The sequence below is a fragment of the Rhinoraja longicauda genome, chromosome 17, assembly GCF_053455715.1.
Source record: "Rhinoraja longicauda isolate Sanriku21f chromosome 17, sRhiLon1.1, whole genome shotgun sequence".
Taxonomy (NCBI): domain Eukaryota; kingdom Metazoa; phylum Chordata; class Chondrichthyes; order Rajiformes; family Arhynchobatidae; genus Rhinoraja; species Rhinoraja longicauda.
This window is the reverse complement of record NC_135969.1, coordinates 12,521,241-12,534,807: the sequence shown is the minus strand read 5'-3', so window position 1 is coordinate 12,534,807 and position 13,567 is coordinate 12,521,241. Positions and strand designations below refer to the sequence as shown.

The 13,567-nt window shown below is 44.1% G+C and overlaps 1 protein-coding gene across 1 annotated transcript in view; it reads left to right on the top strand.

Annotated features, from left to right (window-relative positions):
* The window catches only part of dnase1l4.1 (deoxyribonuclease 1 like 4, tandem duplicate 1), a 46,704-nt gene that overhangs the window by 20,861 nt on the left and 12,276 nt on the right, over positions 1-13,567 (top strand). Inside the window, exon 6 of the mRNA XM_078414144.1 lies at positions 8,564-8,721. Within this exon, the coding sequence (XP_078270270.1) occupies positions 8,564-8,721 (158 nt within the window). The remainder of the gene's footprint in view (positions 1-8,563; positions 8,722-13,567) is intronic.

Here is a 13,567-nt window from a genome sequence, read left to right as displayed (position 1 = left end):
TACAGATGACATTTGGACAGCATGGACTCGATGGGCCAAAGGGCCTGTTCCATGCTGTTTTCCTAAACTAAATTAAACCAACCTAAACAGCACGAAACTATTCAGGATTGTTTCATTTATGGATTTAATTTTTACTGCACAGATCCCAGAATTATATGATGCAAGTTAACTATCGACGATTATATTTTTATCCTTGCCATGTTACCATATTTTTGCCAATAGACTGAATAATGACTGCCAGCAGTCTCAGAGTGGCTACACAATCAGTTTAATTATGTTAGGAGGCTGTGGGGTGATTCTACAGAGGTGTATAAAGTCTTGGGGAAATAGATAGTGTGAATGTACAATGTCTTTTTCCCGGGTTACGGGAATCAAGAACCAAATACTGGTTTACAAAAAATGAAACAAAGTCTAAAAAATCATTTGCTCTTCAGTAGTCAATGAAGTAATAGTCATGGAGTCCTACAATGTGGAATCAGGCCCTTCGGCCCAACTTGCCCACGCCAACCAACATGCCCCATCTACATTAGTCCCACCTGCCTGTGTTTCGCTCATATCCCTCGAAACCTGTTCTATCCATAATATTTTGAGTTATTGTCAGAGCAAACTAGTAAGTGTAAAATATTTGTAGAAAGTGTTGTTATTGATTCATTAACCTCATGTATATTGCCTTGATACAGGTTTTAACCCTGTGGAGGGGAAACTATATCACTGACCTCAACGCCCATAGTTCCAGAATGCATTTTAAATGTACATTTGTGTTGCCTAAACGTTAAATGGTTAACAATGAATGCATTGTTCTCACCATTTTAAATTCCAGTCCATTATCCTGACGAATAGGAAATGTGAAAACAAACTTGTTCAAAACCATTTTCCCCCCATTATGTTTCCTGACTCAGAACTATATTTTGAACCAGAACCCAAGGTGTAATGTTCAACAATCGTTTACAAGTAGGATAATTGGAATGTTGGCAAATTAATCAAAACACTTCTGATTCCTTTGAGCCAACCTAACAATGGAGTTCTCGTCTCTCCATAGATCACATTGTACAACAGTTTCAAATAATAAACGAAGACCAAAAAAATAAATAGGGTACAGGCAACAGCCAATTCCACTTATACTCTTGTAGGAATGTAAAACAAAAATCATAATACTGGACATTCTCCCACTTGGGATTCAGTTGTTTGAACACTCCTTTATTTAGTTTAGTTTAGTATTGTTTATTGTCACGTGTTACAGGTACAATGAAAAGTTTTTTGTTGCGTGCTATCTAGTCAACGGAAAGACGATGTGTAGGGAGGAGTTGCAAATGTTGGTTGATACTGAAGATAGACATAAAATGCTGGAGTAACTCAGCGGGTCAGGCAGTATCTCTGGAGAACCTTCTCCAGACCTACATTTCAGGTCGAGACCCTTCGTCAGACGTCTTCAGGGTTGAAAGAAGGGTCTCGACCCGAAACTTCACCTATTTTTTTTTCCCAAAGATGCTGCCTGCCCCACTGAGTTACTCCAGCATTTTGTGTCTATCTTCTGCGGAAAGACTAAACCTGATTACAATCAAGCCGCTGACAGTATCCAGATACATGATAAAGGGAACAACGTTTAGTGCCAGAAAAGTCCGATTAATGATAGTCCGAGGGTCTCTAATGAGGGAGATGGTAGATTGCAATATAGAAAAACTACTAATTTTCCTACAAACTGTTGACAAAACCAGTGGGGTGCCTTCCTCTCTAATTTGCTTTGTTTCTTTATGCTTTACCTTCTTTTCTGTGTGATTAATTTCCTTCGGTTTGTCTCTCACGTCCAGTGTGTGCTTTTCCCATTTCAGATATCTCACTTCTGCTCGCAGCCTTCCCCAAGGCATTGTCTTCTTTAGTTCTCTGTGTGTGTGTGTGTGTGTGTGCACGCTGCGTCTTGCAAAGATTGACAGCTCACAGGTAATTACCGACCAGTCAAATCTGGTTCCAATTACCAGCTTGTAGTTCACAAGGCAATGATGGACCACGAGGACTACTCAGCTCATGTTAGTTCATCCGTCCTCACGCACTTTGTTCTCGTCTATCGTGAGTGTTACCCATTCCCTGTGTGAGGAAATTTGTTTTAAGTCCATTGACAAGACGACGCTGTTTGGAAAATTCAACTCTTTACGTAGCTGTCACTGTTTTAGAAGTCTCTGAAATGCCCTCCTTTTCAAAACGGACACCTAAGCTTCCTCAAAGCTCACCTTGTGACATGAAGGACAGATCAATGATTATTTGCCTTCTCTGCCCGAGTTTTTGCCTGATGACTGATTGCAAAGGACTACAAACGGCACTCAAATTTGAGGATGATAACAAAAACTAGCTTTGTGGTTATTAGCGAAGAGAGGGGCCGCAGAGTGCAGGGAGATACCAACAGCTTGAATGGAAAGTGACAGATTGAATTTATACCAAAGAAATGTGCAGTAACCCAATAAGGATGGTTCGAACGAGACATGAAAGCACACAGAGGTCCTCAATTTGTAGTCGGTGGTGAATCCGATAGACCATAGATCATAGAACAGTGCTGCACAAGAACAGGCCCTTCGGCCCACAATATCTGGGCCGATCATGATGCCAAGACCATCACTTATCTACCTGCTCATGTCATATCCTTCCATTCCGTGCATATCCAAATGCCTGTCCAGAGGTTTTTTCAAATGACACCAACATAGACAATAGACAATAGGTGCAGGAGGAGGCCATTCGGCCCTTCGAGCCAGCACCACCATTCAATGTGATCATGGCTGATCATTCTCAATCAGTACCCCGTTCCTGCCTTCTCCCCATACCCCCCTGACTCCGCTATCCTTAAGAGCTCTATCTAGCTCTCTCTTGAGACATCTCTCTCTCTTAACATATCTGATTCAACCACCACACCTGGCAGCACATTCCAGGAACTCACCGCCCTCTGTGTAAAACACGCACATCTGTTATGTAGAGGATATTTTTAGTTTTGGAGATAATTTTAGAGATACAGCATGGAAGCAGGCCCTTCAACCCACTGAGTCCGTGCTGACCATCGATCACCCGTTCATACTAGTTCTAAGCTATCCCACATTCACATCCACTCCCTGCACTCAGGGTAATTTACCTCGGGCCAATTAACCTATAAACCCGCACATCCTTTGAGATGTGGGAGGAAACCGGACCACATGGAGGAAGCCCACGAGTTCACAGGAAGAACGTGCAAACTCCACACAGACAGCACCCAAGGTCAGGATCGAACCTGGGCCACTGGCGCTGTGAGGCAGCAGCTCTACCAGCTGTGCCACTGTGCCATCCCTGAAAAGGATTTGACCCCAACCAGCTAACATATCCACAATTGGTAAATCTACACGTAAAAATTCCAAACAGAGTCATTGATTGATACAGTGTGGAAACAGGCCCTTCAGCCCAACTCACCCACATCGGGCGACAATGTCCCAGCTACACTAATCCCACTTGCCTGCGCTTGGTCCATATCCCTCCAAACCTGTCTTATCCATGTACCTGTCTAACTGTTTCTTAAACGATGGGATAGTCCCAGCCTCAACTACCTCCTTTGGCAGCTTGCTCCATACACCCACTTTGTGTGAAAAAGTTACCCCTCGGATTCCTATTAAATCTTTTCCCCTTCACCTTGAACCTATGTCCTTTGGTCCTCGATTCTCCTACTCTGGGCAAAAGACTCTGTGCATCTACCCGATCTATTCATATCATATCATATCATATCATATATCTACAGCCGGAAACAGGCCTTTTCGGCCCTCCAAGTCCGTGCCGCCCAGTGATCCCCGTACATTAACACTATCCTACACCCACTAGGGACAATTTTTACATTTACCCAGCCAATTAACCTACATTCCTCTCATGATTTTGGACACCTCTATAAGATCATGCTCAATGGATTAGAGATGCAGCCTACTCAACCTCTCCCTATAGCTCACACCCTCGAGTCCTGGCAACATCCTCATAAATCTTTTCTGAACCCTTTCAAGCTTGACAATATCTTTCCCATAACATGGTGCCCAGAACTGAACACAATATTCGAAATGCGGTCTCACCAACGGCTTATACAAACTGCAACATGACCTCCCAACTTCTATACTCAATACTCTGACTGATGAAGGCCAAAGTGTCAAAAGCCTTTTTGACCACCTTATCTACCTGCGACTCAACCTTCAAGGCACCTGTACTCCCAGATCCCTCTGTTCTACAACACTACCCAGAGGCCTACCATTTACTGTATAGGTCCTGCCCTTGTTCGACGTCCCAAAATGCAACACCTCACACTCCTCTGTATTAAATTCCATCAACCATTCCTCCGCCCACCTGGCCAATCGATCCAGATCCTGCTGCAATCGTTCACAATCATCTTCACTATCTGCAAAACCACTATCTTTTGTATCGTCAGCAAACTTGCTATCTTGCCCGGTATGTTCTCATCCAAATCATTGATGTAGATGACAAGCAGTAACAGGCCCAGCACCGAACCCTGAGGCACACCACTAGTCACAGGCATCCAGTCTGAGAAGCAACATTCCACCATTACTCGTTGCTTCCTTCCATGGAGCCAATTTACTATCCATTCAGCTACCTCTCCTTGAACCCAATGCGATCTAACCTTCCAGAGCAGCCTACCACGCGGAACCTTGTCGAACGCCTTACTGAAGTCCATGTACACAACATCCACAGCTCTGCCTTCATCAACCTTTTTGGTCACGTCTTCAAAAATAATCAAAGGAACGACATGATATGACCAAAACGGTTGTAATAGCCAACTAGTTTATGAATTAACTATTAATCAATAATTAATAGTTAACAATTTAAAAGTCATTTTTTTGAAACACAAAAATGCTTAAAATTACAAACATTCAAACAATTGAGAGAAAATCTAACTAATATTTATTTAGACAGGTAAATGAACGCACATGGAGATTAGGGACATAAAGCATATGCAGACAGATAGTTGTCCTAAGGCTTAGCACTAATCCTCAGCATTGATTTTAAAGTACTTTCCACTGTTCAAATCATCTCCGTGTTCGGAGCTAACTCCTCATCTGACCTTTGCCACAGTTAATAGCGCTTACGTTTCTAAATTAGAAGCATGTAGTTTCAAATCCTATATGAAAATTAAAATCTAGGCTGCCACACCAAAGGAGTAATGAGGAAGTGTTGAATTGTCAGTGGTTCTGACTTTCAACTGAGATGTTAAAAATGAATATCAGCTGGTCAGGTGACATGTGTAGAAAAAGATACTAAGGTTTCAGGAGGTGCAGCGGTACAGTTGCTGTCTTACTGCGCCAGAGACCCGGGTTCAATCCTGACTACAGGTGCTGTCTGTGCAGAGTTTGTACGTTTTCCCTGTGACCCCATGGGTTTTCTCTGACAGCTCCGGTTTCCTCCCACAATTCAAAGCCAGGTGGGATTGTATGTTAATTGGCTTCGGTAAAAATGTCAATTGTCCCTAGTGTGTAGGATAGTGCTAGTAACATATAACAAACATATAACAACTACAGCATGGAAACAGGCCTGTCCGGCCCTACCAGTCCACGCCGACCATTCTCCCTGACCTAGTCTCATCTACCTGCACTCAGACCATAACCCTCCAATCCCCTCCTATCCATATACCCATCCAATTTACTCTTAAATAATAAAATCGAGCCAGCCTCCACCACTTCCACCGGAAGCCCATTCCATACAGCCACAACCCTCTGAGTAAAGAAGTTCCCCCTCATGTTACCCCTAAACCTTTGTCCCTCAATTCTGAAGCTATGTCCCCTTGTTGGAATCTTCCCCACTCTCAAAGGGAAAAGCCTACCCACGTCAACTCTGTCCGTCCCTCTCAAAATTTTTAAAACCTCTATCAAGTCCCCCCTCAACCTTCTACGCTCCAAAGAATAAAGACCCAACCTGTTCAACCTCTCTCTGTAGCCTACGTGCTGAAACCCAGGCAACATTCTAGTAAATCTCCTCTGTACCCTCTCCATTTTGTCGACATCCTTCCTATAATTTGGCGACCAGAACTGCACACCATACTCCAGATTCGGCCTCACCAATGCCCTGTACAATTTCAACATTACATCCCAACTTCTATACTCGATGCTCTGATTTATAAAGGCAAGCATACCAAACGCCTTCTTCACCACCCTATCCACATGAGATTCCACCTTCAGGGAACAATGCACAGTTATTCCCAGATCCCTCTATTCCACTGCATTCCTCAATTCCCTACCATTTACCCTGTACGTCCTATTTTGATTTGTCCTACCAAAATGCAGCACCTCACACTTATCAGCATTAAATTCCATCTGCCATCTTTCAGCCCACCCTTCCAAAAGGCCCAAGTCTCTCTGTAGACTTTGAAAATCTACCTCACTATCAACTACTCCACCTATCTTAGTATCATCTGCATATTTACTAATCCAATTTGCCACACCATCATCCAGATCATTAATGTAAATGACAAACAACAGTGGACCCAACACAGATCCTTGGGGCACTCCACTAGACACTGGCCTCCAACCTGACATACAATTGTCAACCGTTACCCTCTGGTATCTCCCATTCAGCCATTGTTGAATCCATCTTGCAACCTCACTATTAATACCCAACGATTTAACCTTCTTAATCAACCTTCCATGTGGAACCTTGTCAAATGCCTTACTGAAGTCCATATAGACAACATCCACAGCCTTGCCCTTATCAATTTCCCTGGTAACCTCTTCAAAAAATTCAAGAAGATTAGTCAAACATGACCTTCCAGGCACAAATCCATGTTGACTGTTTCTAATCAGGCCTTGATTATCCAAATAATTATATATATTGTCCCTAAGTATCTTTTCCATTAATTTTCCCACCACAGACGTCAAACTAATAGGTCTATAATTGCTAGGTTTACTTTTAGAACCTTTTTTAAACAAAGGCACAACATGCGCAATGCGCCAATCTTCCGGCACCATCCCTGTTTCTAATGACGTTTGAAATATTTCCGTCATAGCCCCTGCTATTTCTGCACTAACTTCCCTCAATGTCCTAGGGAATATCCTATCAGGACCTGGAGACTTATCCACTTTTATATTCTTCAAAAGTGTCCGTACCTCCTCTTCTTTAATCCTCCTAATTTCCATCACTACTCTACTTGTTTCGCTTACCTCACACATGTAGTGTACAGGGATCGCAGGTTGTCACGGACTCGGTGGGTCGAAGGGCCTGTTTCCACATTGTATCTCTAAAACTTAAAAAAAGGATGTAGGATACCAGACCTGAATGTTAATATTTTTCTCATAGATGCTGTATGGCTGAGTAGTTTCATACATGTTTTGTTGTTATGTTAAAAATGAATCTTTCTTCGGTCTCTCAGGTTATTCATGGTGCAAAATCCCATGGTGTTGGCATGATGAAGAGAAACATAATTCTCTTTAGAGTCCACCAGCACAAACACTAAAACAGAATATCTGGTCATTATCCGACAGCCACTGAGGAAGATTGAAGAATGCAAAATGGCTGCTGTAATCAGATGTGTAACAGTGACGACTTATCATTAAGGTCTTGTGATATAAAAGACGATATACAAATGTAAATCACGCAGTATGGAAACAGGCCCTTCGATCCAACTGGTCCATGCCAGCCAGGATACCCCATTTATGATGGTCCCATTTGGCACATATCCCTCTAAACGTTTCCTGCCCATTATAAACCTTCCTTAACCATAAATTCAGATGGTTCAGCTTTGGATGAAGTAGACTTTTTCCATAGGGGCAGCACAGTAGCGCAGCACAGTGGCGCAACGGTAAATTTGCTGCCTAACAGCGGCAGAGACCTGGGTTCGATCCTGACCACGGGCGCTGTCTGTATGGAACTTGTACGTGCTCCCTGTGACCGCGTAAGTTTTCTCCGGGTGTTCCGGTTTTCTCCCACACTCCTAAGACGTACAGGTTTGTAGTTGTAAAAATTGTCTCTAGTGTGCGTTGGTTAGTGTACGGGGTGATCGCTGGTCGGCGCGGGTGCGGTAGGCCGAAGGGTCTGTCTCTCTAAAGTCGAAAGTAAAGTCTAAAAGAGTTCAGCTCCCTTCACTTTCAATTTGCCTCACACGACTGTATAATCGGATGTCTTATTCCCTGATGTTTGTATGTAGGACCCTGCTAAATGTTTTTGTGCATTGAGACCAGCTGGGTTCAGGAACTAATAGAGCAGACACAAAATAAAAAAAAGGTCTGAACGAAAAAAAATCTTGCAGTAGAATGGAAAGCATTACAGTTTATCTTACACGTTATTAAAATAAGACATTCGCGCCTGGAAATAACTGTTAACGCATTAGCAAGAATGTGCTTAATGTATTTGGTTTATATTTCCTCTAAGAGGGGAATTAACATATTTGAAGTAAACGTTGAAGTAAATGAGTTGTAGTGTTAAAATACTGAGCAGTGGAATGTTATACAGCACATTTAAGTATCATTCATTAATATTTCTGACAGTTATTTCTGGGTTTAATTTAATCCGAGGCCGCGCAGTGGGAGCTTAATTGTGTCACACCTCACCTCACGGCTCCTCCTTTCCACAGAACATTATGATACTTGGAGACTTGAATGCCGATGGAAGGTATGTCCCGGAGAAGGAGAGGAAAAATATACGGCTGCTGGAGGATAGCAATTTCCACTGGCTCATTGGAGATGTCGAGGACACCACCACAAGTTTAAGCACAGACCAGGCCTACGACAGGTAAAGATCGCAGGACTGGGTAGAGCACAGGACAGGAGTAGACTTCTTGCTTGGAGTATATAAAGTTTGCAATGGGGACCAAAGACAAATGGATTCAGTTGTCCCTATATTTAATTGAAGTCAATTAACTAATAGGTTTGAAAAGGTTGAATTGAATAAATTGAATTGAAATGAATTGACTTAAATGGAATTGAATTGAAAGATTGAAACAGGCCCTTCAGCCCAGAAAGGCCATCGATCACCCGTTCACACCAGTTCTATGTTACCCCACTTCCGCATTCACTCCCGACACATTAGGGGCAATTTTACAGATGACAATTAACCTACAAATCCGCTTGCCTTTGGGATGTGGGTGGAAACCCATGTGGTCATGGGGAGAACGTGCAAACTCCACACAGACTGCACTTGAGGTCAGCATCGAACCAGGATCTCCAAAGCTGTGAGGCAGCAGCTCTACCAGTTGTGTCACTGTGCCACTAGGATGATGAAACTGACTTCAATTAAACACTCTTGGCTTTGGACCCCATTACAAACTCTGTATGTCAGACACACACCCGCTCACTCTAACCCTGTCCCTGGGAAGAGATTGTGAGATGCAAATGTGAGTGCTCACAATTACGATGCTCGAGACAATCTAGAGAAACAAGTATTTTATTTGCAAGTCTGCAGAGTTGGGTGCCTTCCCTCTCAAGACACACCGAGGTCGGGAAAATCCCTTCTTTTTATTCACTTCACATTACAATTGTGACATCTTAAATTCCTCCCCTTCGGGCTCCTTCCAATCGGAGCACTGAGGTGCACAATCTACCGTCATCGCCCCCGTTGCCTCCCACATCATACATCGCATGTACATTTAAATGAGGCATCTTGTCATGCGGGGCGTTTTTGCAATATTCATTTAGGTCGTTACGCATGCGCAGTACAGAGTAGTTCATGCCCTCTCCCCTAGTGCTCTGGTCATCTTGCCCTCTCTCCTAGTTCCTTGGATATCTTGCCCTTATCCTCGGAATGTCACTATTTACTCTTTGGGTATCTTGCCCTTATCCTTGGAACGTCACTAGTTCCTTGGATATCTTGCCCCTATCCTTGGAACGTCACTAGTTCCTTGGATATCTTGCCCCTATCCTTGGAACGTCACTAGTTCCTTGGATATCTTGCCCTTATCCTCGGAATGTCACTATTTACTCTTGCGGTTCTTAGTCAGGTCAGCTATTTCTCATGGTCCTTAGTTTAAATCAATTAACCCTTTTTACCCATCTCTCACAATCCACCCTTTTTCTTATGCCACGCTACTTTGATTTATACTATTTCCTCCTTTTCTAGTGCTAACAGCAGAGTCTTTGCCTCTCTATATTCCTCCTGCTGGTCATACTGTACTCTGCAGGCCATCATGGTGATGTCGTTCTTTGTCAGGGCTGTCTCTATCAATCGCTGAGACAACCCCCGTATGCAGGGAATGATACAACATCCGAATAGACACATCAACCCCATCACAACTACCACTGATGTTAGGGCTGATGTAAAGATGTGCTTCCATTTCCCAAACCAGGAGTCTAGAAACCCGGTCCAGGAGGTGTCTACCCCAGAGTTTTCGGCCAATTCGATAGAGAGGGAGGTGAGACTTGCTAGGGCTCTTGATACAGACCCATCAGGAGCAGTGTTGTTGGGGATGTAGGTGCAACATTGTTCCCCAAACATCACACACACACCCCCTTTCTCAGCCAGGAGCATGTCCAAGGCTATGCGATTTTGCCAGGCCATTAGGCTGGTAGCTGTCAGTTGTTCCGCTAATCCTTCAACCGCATCTCGAGTGTAATTTATAAAGCGTTGTTGATTGTAGTATAGGTAGTTGATCCAGTCCACATTTTTATTAATTGTGGACCACCAGAAGAGTATGGACTCAAAGCCAGCAGCTATCTGGTTTCTGGCTTTGAATTCATCGGGTGCCACTCTTGGCACCCCTATTGCATCTATATAGATGTGTGTGTCAAATGATCCTCTCACCTCTCTCCTTTGTCGTCGGCCCCCTTCATTGAGTTTGACCGCATGCTCTACTGCTATGGTGAAGGGCATCATCAGTTGTGTAAGGGTACAGGTTCCCGTCCATGACCCTGGTAGCCGGGGCCACAGGGTATCCTCTCCGCACCACCACCAGACATCGGCTCTACTGACTATCTGCTTTCTCAGCCAGGAGCTACTGAACAGTGACCCCTGTTCCTCAGCTGTAATGTTATACGTCTGATTGCAGTTTAGCACCTCCCCCATTCCCTGTCCATCTGGGTTATATCTTGTATAGCACTCAAATCCCTCCTCCCCGAGGGGAATGGTGAATGGCGGAGGTCGAGGGTCTTTCCTTTGACCCTTCGTGTTGTTGTTACTAGCCGGGAATAGGTAATGGTATTTCTGGCAGGTCTCATTCTTTGGTATTATGGGATTCGTGAATAGTTGTAGTATACATGACATAGCCCCAGGTGTCCTATTCCAATTCAGGGGAAATGGTACGGGGACCAGCTGAGGCTTAGCTCTGGCGCAGGCGTAGCAATTGGTTTGTTGCATACTTCTGGCCGTGTACATCATCCAGGTAAGCCAGGTGTTGGTTCCCTTTCCCCCTGTTGGTATTCCCTCCCCATACAATTGCATTAATTCTATTTCTCCTGTTACTATCATTATATTTAAATCCTTAGGCTCATACTCCGTGGTGACATTGCTGACTACAGGTGGTGCTGGGGTAACCCAGGGATCCCTACTCTGACTGTCTTCTATCTGGAACATTCCCCCCTTATCCTCATATTTTACCATATATCCGTCCCGTTCTACCTTTATTTCAAACCTCAGGCATGCGTCCTTCCCTGTTTTATCTGCACATATCCAATACCTACCACTTTCCTTCATTTGAACCCTCTGTATGCTTACATATACACGTCCTGGCAATCCCTCATTTGGGTTTTGATATACTCTCCACCTATCAGTTTGATAGGTGGGCTTATGCCACCCCTCTCTAGATGAAGTGAATACCTCGTGCCAATCTTTACAGGGATGGGTGCATACATACATCCTATGACCACACCACCATTTTCCTTCACATACATCAAATGGGATGGTGGTGGCCCTTCTATTCTGTGGTATAGTTATTTTTATGCATGTTACATTACTCACAACCTGGATAACCACCCAGCACCCGATCCACCAGCACAAAGTCTTCATTTTCCGTGCGGGGTCCTGGTGAATACCAAAGTCAATGGCTCCTTTCCTCCACGTGCCGTCTACGGGCTGATATTGTCTGGTGGGGCCTCCACGGGACCCTTAAATCGACTTGCGTGTGTCCACCCTTTTTCTTTTGTTCGTACTGCTGTCTCGGTGGTTAATAACACAAGGTAGGGTCCAGTCCACCTAGGTCGCAACTTTTCTTCCTTCCACGTTTTTATTAGTACCCAGTCTCCAGCCTTGACTGAGTGAATCGGAAAATCCAGTGGCGGGCTCTGGGCCAATAATCCTTTAGTTTTTAGTTCTGCAAGAGATTGGGATACTGCCAGTAAATAGTTCCTTAAGAACACGTCGTTCCCTGGTATTGTTGGGATCCCTTCTATCTTTCCTAAGTACGGGAGCCCGAATAACATTTCATATGGGGATACCCCTATATCTTTCCGAGGTGCCGTTCGGTTTCTTAACAAGGCTATTGGAAGGCACTTAGTCCAGGGGAGTCTCGTTTCTTCTACTAACTTGGTGATTTGGGTCTTTAAGGTGCCATTCATTCTTTCCACCTTTCCGGAACTCTGGGGATGCCATGGTGTATGTAATTTCCATTCAATTCCTAATGCTTCACATATCATTTTATGTGTTTTGGAGGCAAAATGGGTCCCTCTATCTGAGTCTATGTTTCCACAATCCCATATCTGGGTATAATTTGCTCCAATAATACCTTGGCTACCGACTGTGAGGTGGCAGTTGCTGTAGGGAATGCTTCTACCCATCTAGTGAAATGGTCTACTACCACTAACAGGTATTTCCATCTCTGTATCCGGGGCAACTCGGTGAAGTCTATCTGTATTCTTTGGAAGGGTCTTATTGTCAATGGTTGTCCTCCTCCTGGGACTGCTCTCATGATTTTTTGTTGATTCGCTGACATATTACACAACCCCCTATGACTTGTTTGGCCATGGTATACATCCCACGGCAAGCGTAGGTCCTGAGGAGGGTATCACAGAGGGCTTGGGTTCCCCAATGGCTTTGCCCGTGCAACCTCCCTAATAACTCCCTTATAATTTCTTTGTTCAATAGCTGCTTTCCATCCGGTGGTGTCCACCATTTCCCATTTGGGGTACGCCGGGCTCCCATTTCTCTCATGTGTTCCTGCTCTTTTTCACCAAAGATAGGTATCTTTTCCTCTGGTTCCCTTAAAGGTATCAGTGACATCATTTCTACTGTCTGATCTGTGGCTGCTCTCTTTGCCACCTCATCTGCTGCCCTATTTCCTCGGACTTCCAGGGTGTTACCCTTCTGATGCCCTGCCACATGTGCTATGGCTACCCGTTCTGGATTCTGCAAGGCCTCCAGTGTCTGTCCTATCAATTGCTCATGCGCTAATTCTTTCCCCCGAGCTGTTATCATTCCTCGCTCTTTCCAGATCTTCCCAAAGGTGTGTACTACCCCAAAGGCGTATTTTGAGTCGGTATACACTGTTCCTTCCTTTCCCTCCAATAGTTCCAAAGCTCTCATTAGTGCATATAATTCACAAGATTGGGCTGACCAACTATCAGGCAGCCTGCCACTTTCAATTTCCTCCATAGTTTCCCCATTCACTATACCGTATCCACTATGTCTTTTTCCATCTATACAGAGTATACAA